General features: G+C 42.4%; 2 protein-coding genes across 2 annotated transcripts in view; one reads left to right on the forward strand and one right to left on the reverse strand.

Moving 5' to 3' along the window:
- Positions 1-19,833, forward strand: part of CHDH (choline dehydrogenase) — a 72,240-nt gene extending 52,407 nt beyond the window's left edge. The window contains exons 6-8 of the mRNA XM_081245578.1: positions 14,480-14,622; positions 15,106-15,208; positions 15,966-19,833. Coding sequence (XP_081101704.1) covers positions 14,480-14,622; positions 15,106-15,208; positions 15,966-16,384 — 665 coding nt within the window. The 3' untranslated portion in view covers positions 16,385-19,833. The remainder of the gene's footprint in view (positions 1-14,479; positions 14,623-15,105; positions 15,209-15,965) is intronic.
- CACNA1D (calcium voltage-gated channel subunit alpha1 D) overlaps positions 19,831-22,746 on the reverse strand; it is a 321,901-nt gene continuing 318,985 nt past the window's right edge. The window contains exon 46 of the mRNA XM_081245584.1: positions 19,831-22,498. Within this exon, the coding sequence (XP_081101710.1) occupies positions 22,205-22,498 (294 nt within the window). The 3' untranslated portion in view covers positions 19,831-22,204. The remainder of the gene's footprint in view (positions 22,499-22,746) is intronic.

Below are 22,746 nucleotides of genomic sequence, written 5' to 3' on the forward strand. Positions count from 1 at the left end.
TCCAAATCCAGGTAAAATCAGAATATAGACTTCAAGTTGTCCGAAGAATCAGAATAGGTGTTGATATAAGATTGGATCACCCCCTCCCACGGGGTCAAAAAAGGTTGTGTTTAGGTTTCGGTCTGTTAATAGCATAGTAATCCTGGCTGCTAATACAGGTAATGATAACAGCAGCAATACAGCTGTAATTAAAACTGATCATTACAAATAATGGTGTTTGATGTTGGGGTATAGTGGGTGGCTTTATATTAATAATTGTAGTAATAAAATTAAGAGCACCTAAAATTGAGGAGACACCTGCTAGATGTAGGGAAAAGATAGTAAGGTCTACTGAAGCTCCAGCATGGGCTAGGTTTCCAGCTAAGGGTGGATATACAGTTCAGCCTGTACCGGCACTGGCTTCAACTATTGATGATGCAAGTAGTAGTAGGAAGGAGGGTGGAAGTAAGCAGAAGCTTGTATGATTTATATGGGGAAAGGCTATATCGGGTGCCCCAGCATTAGTGGGACTAGTCAGTTTCTGAAGCCTCCAACTGTGAGAGGCATAACTATAAAAAAAATTATTACAAATGCATGGGCTGTTACAAGTACATTGTAAATCTGATCATCTCCTAGCAGTGTTCCAGGTTAGCCTAATTCAGCATGAATTAACAGGCTTAAGGCAGTGTCTACTGTGCCAGCCCAAGCACCAAACAGTAAATATAAGGTACTGATATCTTTATGGTTAGTTAAGAACAGTCAGCTGTTTATGAATGTAGGTAAAATGGCTGAGTAAGCATTAGACTGTAAATCTAAAGACAGGGGTTGAGTCCTCTTTTTGCCAAGTGCTGTGGTGAATTTTACATATTGAATTGCAGATTCAGAGAAGCAGCTTCAATTCTGCTGGGGCTTCTTCCGCTTTTTTCTTTTTTCTTTTTTTCTTGCAGCAGGAGAAGTCGATTGAAGCCAGTTGACTAGGGTATTTAGGTGTTAACTAAAAGTTTCGTGGGAAATGTAATCCCACCAATCTAGTGAGGATTTAGCTTAAATTAAAGTGTTTGATTTGCATTCAATTGATGTAGGATATAGTCTTGCAATCCTTATTGAGCAGGAATTAAGTAACTTATACTTGCTTAGTGCTTTGAAGGCTCTTGGTCTGTGTAACCTAAATTCCTAGTCCAATACTGAAAGGATTGGTGTAAGGGATAAGAGTATTGTGGATATTACAATTACTGTTGTTAGGAGAGTTGTTTTGTCAAATCAAATTGTCATTTTACTTTTATATTATTTATAGAGGGAAATATAGTTAGTGCTGTAGAATACGTGAGTCATATGTAGAAGTATAGATTGAGTAACACTGTGATAGCTATTAGTGTGGGTAAAATAATATTGTTATTTTTTGTCTTTTCTTGAATGAGTATTCATTTTGACATGAATCCTGATAGTGGAGGAAGACCTCCTATTGATAACAGGGTGATGAGAATGAGGGTTGTAATAATGGGTATTTTATTTTGTGTGTGGTAGTGTGGTGGTGACTGAGCTGTAAATGAATAGTATGAATATGGTAAGTGTTATTATGATACATATTAGTAGGTTTAGGATTGTTATAGTTGGGTTTTACAATATAATGGCTGTTAATCACCCTATGTGAGCAACTGATGAATAAGCTATAATTTTTCATTGTTGGGTTTGGTTTAGTTCACCTCATCCTCCGATTATAATAGATGGTATGGATAATATTAGGTTTAGGCTGATGGATGGTGAGATTTGGTATAATATTGACAAGGGTGCAAGTTTTTGTCATGTTAATAAGATTAAGCATGCTGTCAATGAGATGCCTTGTGTAACTTCAGGTACTCAGACGTGGAATGGAGATAGTTCTAGTTTTATGGTTAGGGCTATTGCTATTACTATAGATGCTGTTGGATTAAAGATTTTTGTAATAGTTCATTGGCTGGAGTATAATAGGTTAATGATAATGGCTATTATAAGTAATATGGACTCGGTAGCTTGTGTTAGAAAATATTTAGTGGATGCTTCTGTAGCTCATGTGGTAAACTTTTTTATTGTAATGGGAATAATGGCTAGTATATTTATTTCAAAACTGATTCAAATAAGTAGTCAGTGGGAGCTGGTTATTACAATTATGGTCCCTGAGATAATGGTTGTTAGGATGATGATAAAGATGATGGAGTTTAATAGTACGAGAAGGATATAAACCAACATTTTCGGGGCGTGGGCCCAATAACTTATTTAACTGACCTTACTATATATTATGGTGTAATGTGGTAGCACGAAGAATTTTGAATTCTTAAGCATAGGTTCAGTTCCTATGATTCTAGAAATAAGAGCGTTTAAACCTCTATAGGTCACTCTATCACAGTAACTCTTTTATCAGACATATTTCTTATGTTTGTGGAGGAATGCTTGATGTTATAATAGGTAGTGAGACATGTCATATGCATATGGCTAGCGTTAGTAGTCACAAGTTTTTTCAAAGTAAATGTATTAGTTGATCGTATCAGAGTCGAGAGTAGGATGCTTGAATTCATAGGAAAGAAATTGTTAGTAATAGTGTTTTGATGATAAGGTTGATTTTGTATAGTTCTGGTATGTAGGGGTTATGGAACGCTCTTAGAAATAGGATTGTTGGGAAAATGTTTATTATGATAATGTTGGCGTATTCTGCTAAGAAAAATATGACAGATGGGCCTGCTGCATATTCTATGTTGAAGCCAGATACAGGTTCAGATTCTCCTTCTGTTAGGGAGCTTGGTTAGTTTCTGCTCTAGTGGAAATAAATCATATTATAAGCTAAGGGTCATGATGGGAAAATTTTTCGTAAATGCTCTTGTGTTGTGATGGAGGTTGAGAGGGTAAAAGACCTGTTTCTTAAGAGGACTGATAAAAGAATAATTGCTAGTGTTACTTCATATGAAATTGTTTGTGCTACTGCTTGTAGGGCTTCAATTAATGAGTATTTTGAGTTGGAAGCCCATCTGGATCATAAAATGGAGTATACAGCTAGGCTTGATATAGCTAGCATAAATAATACTCCTAGATTTATATTAATAAGTGGGTAGGGAAATTCATATGTTTAGGGTTAGGGCTAGGGTTGGTGCAATGATAAATATGGAAATGGAGGATGTAGCTGGTTGTAGTGGTTCTTTAGTGAATAATTAGACTGCATCAGCAATGGGCTGTAATAGGCCACATGGTCCTACGATACTTGGCCCTTTTTGAAGTTGCATATAGCCTAAAATTTTTCGTTCAATTAATGTTAGGAATGCTACGGCTAGAAGAATGGGGATAATAAGTATTAAGATATTAATTATAAACATTTTGTTAAGGGAGAGGATTTGAACCTCTGGTTATAAAGGTTTAAGTTTTACGCAATTACCGGGCTCTGCCACCTTAACAAACCCTGGTCTTGAGTAATATATTATATGTATTAATTAAATTAAGATTATATCATTAATTGGTTTTAAGGCACTTTTTAAAGTGGGCCTTATTTCTCTTGTCCTTTCATACTGGGAGAACTATATAATAGATAGAAACCGGTCTGAACTCAGATCATGTAGGACTTTAATCACTGAACAAACAAACCTTTAATAGCAGTTACAGCTATTGGGGTGTCCTGATCCAACATCGAGGTCATGAACCCTATTGTTGATATGAACTCTAGAATAGGATTGAGCTGTTATCCCTAGGGTAACTTGTTGATCAATTTTTTGGATCAATTAGTGATGATATGTTTTGACTGGTAAGTCTAGACTTTAATCACTCAGAGCCTTTTTTGTGTTTCAAGGTCACCCCAACCAAAATTGTCAACCCATATAAAATTTTGTTATCCCTTGGTGGTTTAGTTAGGGTTTTTTTGCTTAATTAATTCAAGCTCCATAGGGCCTTCTGGTCTTATTTTGTTATTCCCACCTCTTCACGGTAAGGTCAACTTCACTGATTGAAAGTAAGAGACAGTAAAACCTTGTGGCCATTCAAGTTCAAATCCTCTCCCTTAACAAGTACAAGTCCTTATTTAGAGAACAAATGATTATGCTACCTTTGCATGGTCAGGATACTGCGGCCATTTAACAGTTGTCACTGGCCAGGCAGTGCCTCTAATACTAGTTATGCTACAGGTGATATTTTTGGTAAACAGACAGGGTTTGCGTTTGCCAAGTTCTTTTTACTTTTTTAAATCTTTCCTTGAGTGCCTGCCTGTGTTGGATTAATAGTGTTTAATAAATAATTTAATGTTGAGTTGTATTTATTTACTGTTATTTATCAGTATATTATTAGTTACTGATGTAAACTTATGCAAGGAGAAATACTTCTTTGTGGCTCATAATAACATTATTACCTCTGTCGGTCAATAGATTAGTACAAATCTAGGAGTTAATTTGCTTGTTATTGGTATTAAAGTTATTGTTGAGCTCGAACACTTTCTTAATTGGTGGCTGCTTTTAAGCCAACTATGGTGTTGTGTCTTTACTCTCTAGATAAGATTGTATCCATTTCTAAAAAGCTGTACCTATTTAGATAACATTGTAAAATACATTAAAATTTATAATTATTTTGGTAATTTTTAAAGTTGAACTGAAATTCTTTTCCTGGACAACCTGCTATCACCAGGCTCATTAGGTTTGTCACCTCTACTTATAAATCTTCTATTTTGCTACATAGATGAGTTTGTTCTAATAAACTGTTCATAAGTAGCTCGTCTGGTTTCGCCAATATTTAACTTAAGTCCTTTGTTAGATGTTCCCTAGTTAAATCATTATGTGAAAGTTACAAGGGGTAAACTTTGCTTTTTGTTACTTTTAATGCTTTTTTCATCATTCCCTTACAGTACCTTCTGTATAGCGCCAGAGGATATTTTAAATTTCTATCCCCTATACTTTAAATGTTGAGTGAATATTTTATTTAGTCTGCCTATATTAGTAGATATGTGGAGAGGTGTTGGGCTAGATTTCATTCAGAGTATTCATAAATTATGAAATCTAGGTGTAAAGTAGGTGCTTTATTTAAGCTATGCTTTTATTTATCCAAGCTCACTTTCCAGTATGCTTGTTACGACTTGTCTCCTCTTGTATGATTAGTATTTGCTAATAGATTTTAGGAAATTATTATAATACTTGATGAGGGTGATGGGCAGTGTGTGCGTGCTTCATGGCCTTATTCAATTAAGCACTCTATTCTTAATTTACTACTAAATCCTCCTTTGGTTTTTAGTTTTCATAATTCGTGTGTGAGGAATATATTCTTGAAATAGAAAATGTAGCCCATTTCTTCCCATCCTATAGGTTACACTTTGACCTAACATTTTTATGTATGATAATTATGCTTACTTTTATTCTTTTTTAGAGTTTGCTGAAGATGGTGGTAATATAGACTGAATTAGCAAGGGTTGGTGAGGTTTATCGGGGTTTATCGATTATAAAACAGGCTCCTCTGGAAGGGTGGGAAGCACAGCCCAGTCCTCTGAGTTTTAAGCTGTTGCTAGTAGAACTCTGGCAAATAATTTTGTTCTTGTAGTTATTTGGGTTTAGGGCTAAGCATAGTGGGGTATCTAATCCCAGTTTGGGTCTTAGCTGTCCTGTAGTCAGGAAATACTAAAGTCACCTTCGTAGTCTATTTTAGTTATGGCTTTTTACAGCTTAGTTAAAATTTAACTTCATTTTATATCACTCTTTAACACACTTTACACTGAGTTTCTATTAATTTGGGTTAATTATATGACCATGGTGGCTGGCAGAAAATTTACCAACCCTAGGTAACATAACTTAGTCAAACTTTTGTTTATGGCTTAATTTTTATCACTGCTGTTTCCCATGGGGTGTGGTTAAGCAAGGCATTATGAGCTACTCATATTAGTGTGCTTGATGCCTGCTCCTTTTAATCTTAATGATTTAGAGGGCATTCTCACTGGGACACAGATGCTTACATGTGAACTTTATTAAAAATTAATAGAAAGGCTGGGACCACACCTATGTGTTTATGGACTTGGTAAACTCATCTGGGCATTTCCAGTGCCTTGCTTTAGATTTTAAGCTACACTAACAAGCTGTTTTTACATAGTGAAGTAATATGTATATGGTTGGTTTATGTTGGATTTAGTGTTAAAATTTTGATAAAAGTGGTCTATATAAATGGTAAATATCTAAGTAGTTGATTGGTATGATTGGGGTTTATTTTCTAGGTCTATCTAATTCTGAGCATTCAGTTCATGTTTATTGAGTAGGCAGCTAAGTTCCATGTATTTATATGTTTTTGCCTTGTTTTTGGGGTTTGGCAAGGCATTATAGGCATGTAGAGCATGGGATTTAGTAGGGGGTAAAGAGGGTTTGTTAAACAGGTCATTCATCTGTTTACTGCATGTGTGTGTGTACGTACGTGTACGTGTGTGTATGTGTGTCCGTAATTTCCTTATGGCCTGTAACCATTGATTGAATAACACCTTATGGTTGATGATGTTGGTAAATAATATTCAATTAAAGTCCAGCTACAATTTATTTGACTGTGTTAAGGCCTCAGATGGCCGTAGCTGAGTCACATCATCCCTTTAAAAATTAAAAATTAGCAAATGCATGAAATCACAGTTAGGGGCTGATTAGTCGTTGGTCTGACGAGATGTCTTATTTAAGAGGAAAGAGTGGGCTCTTTCAGGTGAGATGGCCCTGAAGTGAGAACCACTTGCCTGATAAAGTTCATTAGTAGAAACCGCCACAAGTTATGGGCCTGGAGCGAGAAGAGGGACACCCCAAGCGGGTTGATGGTTTCACACAGCCTGCTGGTTACACTTGTGATCTATTGGATATGGTACACACGTTGACTAGAATTGATTTGACTTAATGTGCTATGTACTGTCAATAAGATAATGTACATGCTTATAAGCATAGGGTAAATAATTAATGTACGATTGTACATATAATGTACTGTGTACTGTCAATAAGATAATGTACATGCTTGTAAGCATGGGGTAAATAATGCACATTATACATATAAGGCATTATGTACGATATGGTATTAGGTACATATTAATGTGGTAGTGCATATATGCACGAAGTACATAGTAGTTTATGGTAAAAAGAGGTTATTTTAATACTGACATGGTACTTCATAATCTTGTAAGTCTCCCATAACAAAGTTTCAGGGAATGGTTTAAGTAGAATTTCAGTTTTGGAGGCTGATGGTAGATCTGGAGCTTCTTCCTTGAGTCTTAGGGAGAGAATGTTATTCTCCTTTTCTGGTTTACAAGACCAGGGTAATAGATATACTACAAACACTCTTCATTTCAGGAGATTATTTTCAGTGGTGCTAGTTACTGACATTAGTACCCAAATTAAAAAGAAATATAAAATAGATGCTAGTTGTCCAGTAGTAATGAAGGGGTATTCCACGGGTTGTCCTCCAATTCATGTTAGTGTTAATAGGTCTGCTGCTAGTACTCAAAATAGGTATTGGCTGAGAGATCGAAATATTATGCTTTAGAGGTCAAAATGTTATGCTCCGTTGTCTAGATGTATGGAGCATTGGGATGAGTGCTAGAATTAAGACTGAAAAGATTAGGGCCAGTACTCCTCCTAGTTTATTGGGGATTGATTGCAGAACTGCATATGCAAATAGGAAGTACCAGTCTGGCTTGATACGGGTGGTGTTTTCAGAGGGTTTGCTGGGGTGTAGTTATCAGGGTCTCTTAATAAATCGGGTGAAAATACCACTAACATTATTAGTACTAGAACTAGTAATAAGGCACCTAGACGTCTTTGATTGTGTCGTAGGGGTGAAATGGAATTTTGTTACATCAGATGAAATTCCTGTGGGGTTATTAGATCCTGTTTCGTGAAGGAATAGTAAGGAGACAGCTGTTAGTGCTGCAATAATGAATGGGAGAATAAAATGGAAAGCAAAGAAGCGTGTAAGAGTTGCTTTATCTACTGAAAAGCCACCTCAGATTCATTTGACAAGGCTTGTGCCGATATATGGAATTGCTGAGAGGAGATTAGTAATAACTGTTGCCCCTCAGAATATTTGTTCTCAAGGTAAGACATAGCCTATAAATACTGTGGCTATGACTGTAAATAATAAGATGATTCCAATGTTTCATGTTTCTAAAAAAGTATAGGATCCATAATAGAAGCCTCGTCCTATGTGAATAAATAGGCAAATAAAAAATATGGATGCTCCATTTGCATGTAGGTATCGGATAACTCACCCATAGTTTACATCTCGGCAGATATGTGTTACCGATGAGAAAGCGGTTATTATGTCTGATGTGTAATGTATTGCTAGGAATAAGCCTGTTAAGATTTGTAATACTAAACAAATGGAACCGAGATCTCATCATGGTGAAATGTTAGATCGGGCTGGAAGATCAATAAATGCACTGTTAATAATTTTTATTAATGGGTGTGATTTTAGGATGTTGGTCATTAGTGTTCTTATAGTTGAATAACAACGATGATTTTTCACGTCATTGGCCACGTAAGAATAATAATAACATACACTGTATTTATTTTAAGTACTATTTTTGTAATTAGTTTGGTGGGGTTTTCTTCAAAACCTTTGCCTATTTATGGTGGACTTGGGTTGATTGTGGGTGGTGGTGTTGGTTGTGGGATTGTGTTGAATTTTGGTGGCTCGTTTTTGGGTTTAATAGTATTTTTGATTTATTTAGGGGGGATGTTGGTAGTGTTTGGTTATACAACAGCTATAGCTACTGAGCAGTATCCTGAGGTTTGAGTTTCTAAGAAGACTGTTTTAGGTATATTTCTTTCAGGGTTGATAATATAATTTTCAATGGTATTTTATGTTTTAAAAGATGAGGAAGTGGAGATTGTATTTCAAGTTTAACAGGCTAGACGACTGAGTGATTTATAATACAGGTGATTCTGGATTTTTTAGTGAAGAGGCTATAGGAATTGTGGCGTTGTATAGTTATGGTGCTTGATTAGCAACTGTCACTGGTTGGTCACTGCCTATTGGTGTTGTAGTTATTATAGAGGTTACTCATGGTAATTAAATAGAACTATGCTTAGGGTGAGGGTAAAGAGGAATGAGAGAAAATATAGTTTGGTTAGGCCTTTTTGGTCTGATACTAATGTAGAAAATTTTATTTGAATGAGGGAGGTAGTTTTTGGTAAAATACATTCTAGTTAGATTAAATCTAGGAGGGATGATGCTGATATGCTTCTTCCCGTATCTAGAGTTACACTATAACAATCATTGATCTCATATGTAACTATATATCATCATTTTATCAGAGGCTCAGTCACACATTTGGTAATGCAAGAAACAACAATTTTGTAAAACAGGCAATATAAAAAATAATATAGCTAGCAGTATTAGTAAGGTCATACATAAAAATTTAAGTCAAGAACTTCCATTAGGTGCAGTCTAGTATATCCCAGTTCATCTGACTTAGTCTGTTGTGTCCCTTCAAGGGACAGTATATATTGGCATTGTCCATAAGGCACCCAGCCCAATTTCCTAGTGTTACTAGGCTGGTTATCCCTAGTTCAGTTTAATTTCCCCAACATAAGGGAGCCTTTAAATTTAAATGACCATAGCCTGGTGTTAACCTTCCGGTTGCAGATCATGGAGCATCTGATCTTCATCCAAGGATAGATTACTGAGTTAAGCTTCAGAAACAAATTTAGAGTGTCCTTTTAATAATTCAATTAAACTTTGCAACAATATAACAGCAAGGAACTATCTGAGAAGTGAGTCTTAGTGAATACAGACCTCAATAAACAGAATTAGAGTTTGATATCCACTGAAATGTCTCTTTCTCCCTAAAATTACCCTCATTTTTATCAGATATATCCAAATCAAGATTAATTTGTCTGCAAATTAAGTTTGATAAAAGGCCTCCCAAGGCCAGGAAAGCTATGCCAGGGCCTGTCACAGATTTTGCCTTATAGATTTAGGTGAATCCCTCCCTTTTTGAGGTCCGCAAAATAACTTGAGATTCCTGCACCTGTTAGGAGGTGGCTTTACTAATTTATCTTATACAGCTGCTGGGAACCTAAGAGTTTGCAATCTCTGGAGGGATCAGGTAGAAAGAAAAGGGAAGTGTTTCAATTTTGCTTACAAAGGTACAATTTACCAAATTGCTACAAGTCATAATTAGTTTGAGGGGGTTTCTCTATATCTGGAAAACACAGATTAAAAGCTAGTAATGTTTCAGACAGAAACCATAAAAATTATAACCACGTTCATCAGTTTACTCAATCCTATGTAACTAATCCTTTTTGTTAACAGTTTCCATTACACTGTTAAAAATATCTTACCTGGGATTTCCCCTGCGGTCCAGTGGTTAAGACGCCACGGGTTCCATCCCTGGTCGGGGAACTAAGATCCCACATGCCTCACGGTGCAGCCAAAAATTAAATAAGTAAGTAAGTAAGTAAATAAAACAAAGACATAAATAAAATAGCTACTCACAAAAAAAAGTCTTATCTAGTTTAGTAGTATGATTTAAAAGTTATCAGAAACCTGTACTTGTCTAAAGCTCTTTCTGTGAATCTTCTTGAAGATGAAGCAGTTTTGCAAAGCATCAGTTTAACTGTCTGTGAATGACAAAAAGTCTTAAAAAGGCAAGGTTAAAGATCTAATTACAATGTTTTTGACAAAGAAGCTTAACCAAGTTTCTGTCACATACAACATTTTAAGATAACTAATATTATAACAATACCAGGACATATCCAAATTTCAGAAACTTTATATAATTTCTAGAATGTGTATATTAATAATATTTATCCATACAGTATATTCTAAGTAGGTTTATCACTAGTGTGATAATGCTCTCCATGTAATTTAACATACCAGATAATACTAGTTAAATATTTCTCTCTGAAATGCCTCAGAGACCCTCTAAAGTGTCCCAAAGTTAGCTGGAGGTCAAAAGAACTTTAATTAAAATTTGGTATTTGGGAAGTTTGTCAAAAGGTCTCAAAACACTTAGTCAAATAAGATCATAGGTCATTGTGAGATAATGCTTATTCCTTAACCAAAGTTACAAGAGGTCTCAAAAGCAAATACAGATCACTTAAAGGCACGGAAACTCACACAATCTGTTATCAAAAGCAGCATTCCAAGGAAACTTTGTCCTCTTACTAAAGAGAGAAAACCAGATCCAGTCTTGTACCAGCCTGCTTTTAATAACAAAATTCACTTAATTGACTGTACTCTACACCTAGCCAATCCTGACCATCCACAAACCCTCCATCACTTTCTGTATCCATATTAGTCTGCCCCCGCATTCTCTTCTCCACTGAGAAACAATCAGCTCTAAGACAGACTCACTTTCTTTTCCTTTAATAAAGTGCAATTCCATTCTCATACCTTCTTCAAGGCAAACACACATCCTACTTTCCTGCTGTACACTGAAATGCTTCCTTTATTATTTCTATTAGCTTTAATTACATGGTTAAATTAGAGCCCTCAACTCTTAAAAACCTTAATTTCTAGTGAAAACTAAGAGGTAAGCAGTTATGAACTTTTTTTTTTTTTTGGTTGCACTGGGTCTTAGTTGCAGCAGGCGGGCTCCTTAGTTGTGGCATGCTGGCTCCTTAGTTGTGGCATGTGAACTCTTAGTTGCAGCATGCATGTGGGATCTAGTTCCCTGATCAGGGATCGAACCCGGGCCCCCTGCATTGGGAACGTGGCATCCTAACCACTGCACCACCAGGGAAGTCCCAGCAATTATGAACTTTTACATTAGCATTCTGTAGATTGGTAAACATAAATACTAGTGATAATTTCTAAAAACATTTGCTTTCTTATAGAGAACATCTCAGGGTGGCACCAAACATATTCATTAATAGTCCTAAATACATTTAGTTTCTCTGTTTAGTAATTGATGTCTCAGTATCTTATTTTATTTGGGAACCACCTAGCTATTCAATAAACTTCCATCACTTAATTTAGAACCACTCTAAATTTCAAGTATATTTCCAAGTATCTGGAGAGATTATTCTCAAGTAGACATTGCTAAAATATAATTATTCCTAAAAAGTTCACCCAAAAGCTCTGATCTCACTTGTATTTAATTCACTTAAAAAATTTCATCACACCAAGTTATTTTCCTTGTTGACAAATTTACAACAGATATAATAAGATCTTATTTGACTTCTATTAAACCTAGGTACAATAAAGGTATTATACTTAATGTTGATGACAAAGACATGTCTATTTAAATTAACAAACTTAAACTAAGTTTAATACCAGATATTAATTTAATACTGAATATTTCCCAGTTTACATGAACCTGAAATTAATTCTGGCCAGTTACCTTCTGTATTTTTGAAAATTTATATAAGCGCTAAATTTCCCTTAAGCCAATTAAATAGAGCTCATTAAAAAATTAGTTTTGGTAATAACATCCAAAGGTAAGGACATATATATAACGCACACAGATATATAGACAAACACAACCAGAGATCTCAAAGCTTCATTTTCTAAACTTAGTTATGAGTCAGGTATTATAAAACTCACAAGTTTATAAATAATGGTTGGAATAAGTAAAATTTAGAAAGCTTTCCTTCCACATTGTTTTTTTTCCCCTCAATCTCAGGAATTAGAGATGATCTAGATAAGATAAGTGATCCTGAGAGCAGAAAAGCAAGTTCTCCCAGAAGGAGTTGTTCCCTCAGGGTCAGAATTCTGAAAAGACGTTGTATCAAGCTTCCCTTTTTTAACTGTATATGCAAAAAGAACCAGTTTTGGAATTTTCAAGAGTTTCACCTAAACCAGTTTTCTCTGGAGTCTAAAGAATATTCTGGCCACACAGTGTTATAATAGAATATCATCTTTTCCTTAGTCATAGGCTCATAGCTAAAATCTTTCCAGTCAGACAGAATTCTCCCAAGAGGGCTCTGCAGTGGAACAGAACCAGAATTTCCCATTTCATAAGGCAGAATGGCCATCACAAATCGCAACACAGAACACAGAGTACAAAACACACACAGGCACGGCTGTCCTAATCAGACACTCCCTTAAATACAAGATTGCAGTCTCTCAGAAAACCTCCTACAGAGACAGAGAACTTCAGATCCGAGTACTGACGAACAGAGTAAATGGAAATATCTCAGGTCTTCAGAGATTTCAAAGGGAGGAAAGGAGGGCAGTTTGAAAGAAGAGGGGAAGGAGTGGGGGGACAAAAGGGGTGGCCTTTCGGACATCTCCTGCCACCTGCAGACCCCCAGGCGTTACGGGACTTTTCTCTGGGCTTCCAGGAAGGGAGGACAGGAACTCGGCCCTACCAGAAACCAGATACCAGATAATTCAAGTTCTCTGCCCACCGGAGGTGATCAGGCTCTGGCGCTCAGATAACTGAAGCCCTTCAGCCAGACTCCTGCATCCAGAAGAAAGGAGGGTAGGATAGGAGGGGTTGAGAAGAGGAAGGGGAGAGGGAAGGGCAAAGAGGTCAGCAACGTCTCTTGTTCCTTACCTGGGCGGGGCACTCTGGCCAGTCATCTGTGTCAATAGGAGATCAGGGACAAGAGGGTCCCAGTGGTGGCCTCTGGGTCTGGTCCATCAGTAGGTGAGCTGGTGCCTGAGCAGTCAGGATGTCAGTCGTGGTGAAGAAGAGATTTCCACCAGAGTCGCCAGCTGTTGCAGGAAGGGAGACCCCTTCCAGGGCCCGAGAGTGGGCTCTCGAGTTGTTAGGGAACCACTAACCAAAACCACCCGCCTTGGCCAGGCACGATGATAGCCTCTTGCCTGAGGTGTCTCACAACAGGAGGTCCTGAAAAAGAACAGGGTGCTGCTGGTGAAAACTAACTGGGAGGATTTGGGAGGGGCCAAAAGAGGGTAGAGACAACCAGCCTCCCAGAATCCTTTGCGCTGGGATCCATCTTGGCTGAGAGATGCGCACGCCACCAGGAAGGACCCTGAGTCAGATGATGGGCCAAGCAAGATGCTTGGCCAGAGACAACCTGGAAACTAACGCCATCACCATAAAACCTGAGACTGTGAGCCATGTGGCAGAGTTCTCCTGGGTTCCCTGACCCTCCTGCTCTCTGCCCGGGCGCCCCCTTCCCAATAAAGTCTTTTGCTTTGTCAGCACATGTGCCTCCTCGGACAATTCATTTCCGAGTGTTAGAGAAGAGCCCACTCTCGGGCCCTGGAAGGGGTTCCCCTTCCTGCAACAGTGGGAGGTTGGATGGAAGAGGGCCTTGACCTTGATCACGGCCTGTATGTGAAGGGTGGGCTGCCGTAGGTTTGGGATGCCCATAGGACATCAGGTCCCACAGTCCAGTTGGCAGTGGTGGAGTCAGGGGAAGGGGCAAAGCTGAAGCCCCTTGGCATGGAGCTGATATCGAAAGCCATGGTGTTGGGTGAGCCCACCTAGGGGAAGGAGGACCGAGCCGAGGACTTGGGTCCAGGCACTAGAATACAGGCAGGAAGAGGAGGAGGACGTGCCCAGGAGAGAGGAGGCTGGCCCACCTGCCACGCCTGGACTTGCTCTTCTGCCTTATCATCTTCTGATCTTCAGGGGATGGAGCCACAGCCCATCTGGAAACAGGTGGGTTCATCCGGAGCCAGCCTGGGGTCCCCCACCCGGACATCCAGTTCCACTTCCTCCCTTCCCAGGTGATCGACCATGGGCGGGTCCCCCCACAGCAGGAGGCTTACCAGGTGAGCAGGTCGTCTCCCCACTGCAGCAGGGCCTCCAGGGTGGGCGGCCCAGAAGGCGATGCCCTGCTCTCCAGCTGCCCGGAGTGTCTGAGAGGAGGGAAGGGGGGTGGGGAGCGAGAGGCAGAGTGAAGCAGACTGTGTGGTGCACAGCAAGGCCACACCTGCACCCAGCTTGGGGCAGCTGCACCGGGTCCTGAGTACTAGAAATGGACAATGAAGCCGGCTCTGCCCAGGGACCGCCAGCCCCTGAACATGAGCCATCAGGTAATAAAGCCAGGAAGCAGGAGAGAGGGACTGAGGTGGTTTTGATGCCTTTTGTGTGTGTTGGGGGTGGGGTTGGTAAGATGCAGGTAGATTTTTAAATGTATCTGCTCTTAATTGACTCTGGGTGTTGAGTCCCAGGGACCACAGGAAACCCAGGGCCTCTCTAAATGACTAAGCTGGGGGGTTAACAGGGGTCACCACCTCTCTGGGCTCTTCCAGGTGCATGTGGGGACCATGAGGGGCACGAGCGTGGGCTGGCTCAAACTGAGAAGTGCCAACCCCCATGACCACCCTGTGATCCAACCCAACTACTTGTCAACAGGTAATTCAGCCACCTTTGTCTCTCCCAGACCTGGGCTTGTTGGGTCGTTGACGGATTGACTGAATGAATGAATGCCTTTATGGGGTTCATATGTGTCCCTGAATCTCACCCCTGGACCCCATTTTTGAGACACAAGTCACATTCTGTCCTCCCTCCACCCCATTATCCTGGGCTGTAAACGTGCACGTGTTGCTATGTAGTGCCCTCGGTCACTTGAACTAACTCCGACACACCATTTTACACAGTAGGCAGGATTTGCAGCTTCCAGAACAATCTACCAAGAGACGCAAGGAGATCTGGCTGTGTATAGGTAGCTCACAGAACATTTTTCTTACTGTTCCTGTGAGTATCTTCTAAAAGCAAATTACACTCCTGGGCCTGCCTCTATATGCACAGCAAAACTGCACAGTCCCCACTGGGCAGGTTTTGCCCAATAATACTCACGCTGTGGCAGAGGCAGGATGTGTAGTCTTATCTCTATTTTATAGATAAGAAAATTCAGATCCCCGATTTAAGCGTAGGGCCTCTGGGGCAAGCTGTGTCCGTCTAGGATGCTGTCTGTCTGGGCTTCATGGGACTCTGCTTGGTTGCACTGTAACTGCTGATGGGTAGGTGACAGGCAACCTGGTGGCTTGGACCTCCATGTCCCTGAACCGTGTCCCCTTGGGCAGCTTCTTGAGCCTCTCCCAGTGGAGAATCTTCCAGTGAGGCCAGCATGGTAAGAGGAGGCATCTAACCTGTTTCTTCTCCTTGACAGAAACTGACATCGATGACTTCCGTCGGTGTGTGAGGCTGACCAGAGAAATTTTTGCACAGAAAGCTCTGGCACCGTTCCGGGGGAAGGAGCTCCAGCCAGGAAGCCACGTCCAGTCGGATAAGGAGATAGACGCCTTTGTGCGGGCAAAGGCAGACAGCGCTTACCACCCATCGTGCACCTGCAAGATGGGCCAGCCCTCCGACCCCATGGCAGTGGTGGACCCGCAGACCAGGGTCCTCGGGGTGGAAAACCTCAGGGTGGTCGACGCCTCCATCATGCCCAGTGTGGTCAGCGGCAACCTAAACGCCCCCACCATCATGATCGCAGAGAAGGCAGCCGACATCATCAAGGGGCGGCCAGCTCTCTGGGATGAGGCTGTCCCTGTCTACAAGCCCAGGACCCTGGCCACCCAGCGCTGAGGCTGTCCCTGAGTAAGAAGGCTCAGCACAGCCCTTGGCACCAAATGTGCTTTCCTGGATCTCTCTAGAATGTTACAGTTTGATGGCCAAGAATTGGATAATTTAAGAAATGAAACCAGTATTGGTCAGTGAATCGGTTTCTTTCTTCCCAGCATGTCCCTGGGGGCCCTCTGGGGAAGGCCGGCATTCTGGCTGGGGCCCCTCCTCCCTGCCTCCTGGTAGGACAGCAGAGGGGATGGGAGGCCGGTGGAGAATGGGTAACTCTGGCCAGGTCCTTGTCTTGTGTTCTGTGGCGCTCTCCAACGCAGGGTCCTGCTGTGTTCCTGGGCCCTGATAGGACTTGAGGAAAGTGGTTCTCTCCCAGGCTCCCTCTGGAGGCAAGCCCGTCCAAGAGCAGGGTGCTTGCACAGAGGCCGGGGCATCCTCCCCCTCAGGCTGAAAGCTGCAGCGGAGGCCGAGAGTCCCACAGGAGTTAGGGAGCATGGAGCTCAGCTGGGATGTGTGCACAAGCCTCCAGTGTCCAGAGGGAAAGCTGCCTGCTGGAAGAAACAGGCTTCTCCTTTCTCTGCCGCTTCCTGATTTCACTCCCAGAGTGAGGCAGGAACTGGTGCTCAGCTGGGTCCCTCTGAGGGGCTTGCAGCCCACCTCTCTGATGCTCTGGTTCTTATTAACACCATCAGCCCGATGAGAGGAATTCTGGGACTTTTTCCAGGACTCAGAAGTCTGCAGGGTCTTTTCACTACCATGGGTTTCAGGGTTCAGCATTTTTAAAGATTTTCCTGTTGCCAGGAAACCTAGAAACCCAGAGCAGACCTGCATCCCTGGCCCGTTCCATGCAAAGCCTCCCTCTCAGCCTGGGGAGATGGAGGGCTCAGCAGTGGCCACGGCTGGCTAATTCTCATTCTCCAGACGTCCACAGCAACAGACCAGGCGGGAGCCAGACTGACGGAAAAAGCAGTCAAGTAAAACTGTGATCCTGATCCTGTAAAAAAATGCAGTTGAGTGAAAGAAAAATAAATTGGCAAAGATTTGAGTTTGGTGGGGGGAAACAGATACAAAGTAACATTTAAGACAGCTCTCTGATCTTTAAACTTCTTATAATTCAATAATGCAATCCCGTAACTTAATCTTTGAACTGAGACTGTCATTATCCAGACTGTCTCTACAAGGTAATGAAAACTTGAATGCATTTTGGATTGATTTTTCTGATGATATCCAAAAGCCACTGTCTACGGCGAGAAAGAATGGAAGTGCTATATGGAAACCTGTCGTGCTGGACCCAGAATCAGGAGGGGAGGAAAATGGAACATTCCTGGCTTCACCCTGGATCACAGTGGATTGAGGTGCCTTGGAGGCCCAACAGCTGCAACTTAACATTTCTGAGAAAGATTTCCAGGAGAGTGGAAAGCAGAAAGCCATCACACCATCCTTCCTTTAAAAATCTTTAAGCAAATCTTGTTTCATCTTACCTGTATCTTGCTTTATTTTCGGTTCCAACGGAGGGTCAAGAAAGAAAATTCTACATCTGCCAACAGATGTCTTTCTCCTAGAGAGGTCCCCACCTGCCCACAGGCCTCCTCTGGGTCTAGGAGCTGCCTGCGGGGGCGAAGGAACAGTAGGAGTGCAGGTGCCAGCCCCCTGCTCTGAGGGCCACGAAGTGACACAGCAGGTGTGCGGCGGTCCCAGGCCTGAGTGTGACTGCACTGACCTCCTCTGGCGCCGGTATGGCAGGTGACATGGCCATTCAGTTCGGTCACCTCTGCGTACTGTGGTGCCCTCGGCCTCTGAGACGGTGGCTGACGCGCTAGTGTGCGTGTCGATGGGCAAAGCAAAGTGTGTAAGGGGAGCCTGTACGGTGGATGGCACCCAGGCCCCTCTCCCGCCCTTGCTACGGGGCCTCGTTCCATGCGATCACATGACACTGCCACACACACACACACACACACACACACACGTTTCAAAGGAGAAGAGCATGAGTGTCACGTATATCCAGGACCCAACAGAAAACTGCGATTGGAGTTCAGACCCAGGACAGAATATTCTGATCTGAGGCGGTTGGTTCCTCCCTCGAGCCCTGACAGCTGAGTGCCGTGGCCACGTGGGCAGGGTGGAGCCACTGGCCCGTGTCCTAACCTGAAGGCTCTGAAGGGTCCACCACCACGAAGGAAGCTCCGACCTCAGAAAGAGAGGGCTGTTGGCCAAGGAAGCCAGAGAGGGGAGGAAAGTGCAAACTGGAATTGGGGAGGATGAGCCATAGTCTGGCAGCCCGAGGGGCATGGAGACCGGCCGGTGCTCAGCCTCTTGAAGAACCAGGAAGACGTCGTTTAAGTCCCTTAGCAAAAAGCCTGCAGTACTCCCCCAAAGGAAAAACATACATTTCCAAAAATGGTTGAAAAAGCCTAACAGAAAGCTGCAAATGTGCCTAGTGGTCAGAACACTGACCCCTCTGAAGAAGCCAGTGTTTAAGCTGCTGCATCAGCAGAGGGTTCTTCCTGGTAGAATAAGAGCCAGAACATACAGCTAGAGGAGCAGCCTGCCCGCAGGTGACCAGGAAAGGGCAGGTCCCGGAGGTGGGACTCTGGCGCCTTAACGTACGGCCTTGTGCAGCCCTCATGCAGGCTGCAGGAGCCATTTCCACAAATTCAAATAGAGTCTTCTCTCCAGCCAAACCGTTTTCCTCCTCCCAAAGGTCATTTCAGATTTCCACTGCACGACTTACCATCAGATCAAATACCTAGGTGCCTTTCTCTTAAAAACCAGAAAAAACACATACCCTTCTCCGCTGGCCCCGTCTTGAGACTCAGCCTCCCATCGCATCTCTTGCCACTGTCCCCACAGGGCGCCCTCACAGCCATTCTGGCTCTCGTTCTCTGGTTAGAAGCAAGGGCCCCAGGCCTGCTCCTCTTCCTCGCCTGCCTTCCTAGGTCCCCAGTAGGGAAGGAATATCATTTTAGAGAAGTAAAAACTTTTTTTCAACAAATGAAGGCCATAGCTGGAGTCTGTTTTTGAGTCGGGGAGGCTAGTAAAGGAGTTGGAACTCTGTGTGTGATGCTAACCAGTTTTCAGGACAAACTGACCACCCAGCATAACAGTAAGAACCTTTGCAGGAAAACAGGCAATGGGCAAAGACACTTAGGACTGCAAAACATAAACAACACAGAATAAACTGCTCTGGTTTCTCTCACAAGCGTGGCATCAGCCGTAAAGTGGGTTCATCAGGCAGGTTAAGCCCATCCTGCACTGGAGAAGCTTCTGGGGCCTTTGCAACCCACCCTTCCCAGCCACTGGCTGATTCTGAAACATCTCAGAATCAGGCTGGGAGGTGCTGCGTGGCCCAGCCGTCTGGATGGAAATCACAGAGACCATTTTAACGAGGTTCTTGCTGCCATTTCTGTTTTGTGATATTATGGAAAACACAAGATGAAAGAAACTAAATGTACTATTCCTGGGGACACAACAGAATGACTTTTTTTTAGGGAGTGGGAGGGGAACTAAAAAGGAGAGACATTTAATCTTAAAAGATTCCTGAAAGAAAAAAACCATGCTCTACAACTTCAAATTTTTCTTCCAAAGAAAAATTTAATGTTAGATGAGCAGTCGAAGCAGGCTTAATGCAGACAGATATTAGGAGTGGTGCAGCCTGTAAAAATGCCGGTTAAGTGCTGACTAGAAAAGATCACCGACTATACCAGAAAACTCAGTCCTGTTACAGCAGTTTAGGACTGATGATGGTAAGCCAAGCCACACAGTAAGAAAGACCGATGCTCGGTGGAGAGACACAGAGTCTGAGATGACGGTGACAGTGGGTTAGCCCTTTAGGAGAAACAGGGCTCTCTGCAGCTGGCCTTAATTTACCATCGGCCTGAGGATAAGAAAAAAGGAGAAGGCGCCAAGAGGATAAGAAAAAAATCTACATAATTACAGAAGTGCCCTCACAGAGTACCTGCCCCTCCCGAAGCTCGCACTGGCGAACGCCAGCTCTTTGCGAGAGCTCCCAAGTACAATAAAATTATTACACAGTTTTATTCTGAAGATCATTTTGCATTTTAATAAAAAAGAATTTACGTCAGGAAATAGTCATTTACAAACCTTGAAGTGTTTTTGCCTGGATCTGGAGTAAGAATGTCTTAAGAAGAGGTTTGTAAGGTCTTCATAACAAAGTGTTATTTACAAAAAAAAAAACCAAAACATTAACAGGTTACGTAATATTTAAAAACTTTGAACCAAAAATCGCTACCAGTCTTTTTGACTGCAGGGAATCCCTGCCAAGGTAACTTGACAAAGTCGGCATAATTCTGTGAACAGAAAAGGAAGCCTTGATGGGTCTAATGATCCAAAAGTGGGTTTTCATTGAGAAGTACAATTGGAGTGTGAGTGCATTCTAATGAAAACTTCAGCCCTCATTCAGTTGCATATAAAAGCCCTCAAAGAGAACACACAGTACAGCAATGTTTTGTAAAAAGGCAATACGATTTGTACAGAGCCCGACGTCTAGTCCTATCGATCATCCTTTGCCCCCTCTGTCCCCAGCACTCCTTATTTCTTTCCTAAGACAAGCAGCCTTACCAGTCCCCAGGGGACAACAGCAGAAGGACTTCATTCACCTGTGCGATTATTTCTGCGCCGGAAATGTCCTGTGGGGGCAGCTGAGAAAACCACAACTATGAATGCCACCGGGTCAGAGTAACCAGCTCGACCTAGGCTGCAGTGTGCTCATCGGAGAGTTACTAAAGCAAAACAAAAGACAGCTGCAACCCATGGTGGATCAGGAGGTGCAACATCAAATCATAGAACCCCTGCCCAAAAAAAGACTGCAAATAGTCATCTGGTATCTCTTGTGTAAAGACAGATTTATAGTGACTCAAAATAGTTTAGAAAAATCTCTGTAGTGCCAAGTTCTTTTGAACTTAAAATTTTACCCCCAAAAGATTTCCACTGGATAGATGAGAATTGGCTCTATTTCTTCTACTTCTGTATAGCCCGAGTAAAAATACTAATAGTTTCTAGATTTGAGTGGGGAACTACAATTATTAGGACCCATGGATATTGCTGCATTTCAAATACGGTACAATAATTACAAAATATAGACCATCTCTTTACAAATACAAATTATAGTATATTACAAGTCATATACAGTAAATCTAGAATTTTTAAACAAACTAGCGTATCTAAGTTTACCTGGTTGCGAGTGCATTATTATTCCAGTTTACAGTTGCCCTTTGCCTGACAGTCAGAAACCGACCGTCGGAGTGATGCTCTCTCCTGTAAACTGGCGTCACGTCACAGAAAACCCCGTTTACAGGGTCCCGCTCCCCTCTCAGGATGACGGCTGGTAGGTAGGTCCTGACTTACACACTGCATTTCAGAAGAGCCGAACGGGAATCAGGAAGCAGTGTGTTTTTTGGGGGAAAAGGGTTTAAAAATGGATACGCTGGGCCCAGTGAACGTCTGATATGCTAGACCGATGGCTGAGGTAATGACATAGGTATGGTGATCGTCATCACCTTGAAACCTTCCCCCCCATGCCTGCGGGTGGCGGGCCAGCACTCTGGACAAGCGGGCAGGGCTTGTCCGACCTCCTCGCTGGTCCTCTCCAGGAGGGCTGGACCTGCTCTTGCCCACAGCTGGGGCTGAGCATGTGGGCGCGGCTGTCCCCTACCAGATTTATGGCTTCCTTGAGGCATGACGTCACTTGTACAAAAGTCTAAATTGAATAGGGACTCCACACTAGTGCCTAAATTTTCCTAACTACGAGGCACTTTTCCCCTGGCCCTCCGGCGCCCCACCTGAGGCCAGAGCCAGTCGGCCGCTCCCTGGGGGCTACAGGGTGGTGATGCAAATCATTTCATCTGCCAGGTCCTCCTCATCCCTCCCGGGGTCTGGCTCCTCGTCGCTGTAGCCGGGCCCGAAGTCCTGGAGCTCGTAGTCCTGCCGGTGTGAGACGGGCCCCACGTCCCCATTGGCCCGGGGATGCACGTTCCCGTTCAGCAGGTTGCTGGCTGCACTCTCCATCTCGTCGATGGTTAGGTCACAGGCATCGGCGATTTCGTGTTTTGTCGCTGACACGAATTTTGGGTCCCTCGCATACCGTCCTAAGCCTTCAGATATCAGAACCTGTACAGGAAAGAGGATCTGTGGCATGAATGCAAAAGGACAGAAAAAGCACCTCAAGCAGTGACTGTATGATGTGCTCTTGGGACTCAGCCAATCATGTCTGCTAGACCCCATACGTGGTAACTAAGAGGGAAGGTGAATGGCTTTGAAAATCTGAAGGACCTCAAACACAGCATGTGGCCCAATAAGAGTGCAACCCACTGGGGACAGATGTTTCAGTATAAGCTAGTCATATTTGCAGGAACAAC

Source organism: Mesoplodon bidens, assembly GCF_964165515.1.
Source record: "Mesoplodon bidens genome assembly, chromosome: 10".
Classification (NCBI taxonomy): domain Eukaryota; kingdom Metazoa; phylum Chordata; class Mammalia; order Artiodactyla; family Ziphiidae; genus Mesoplodon; species Mesoplodon bidens.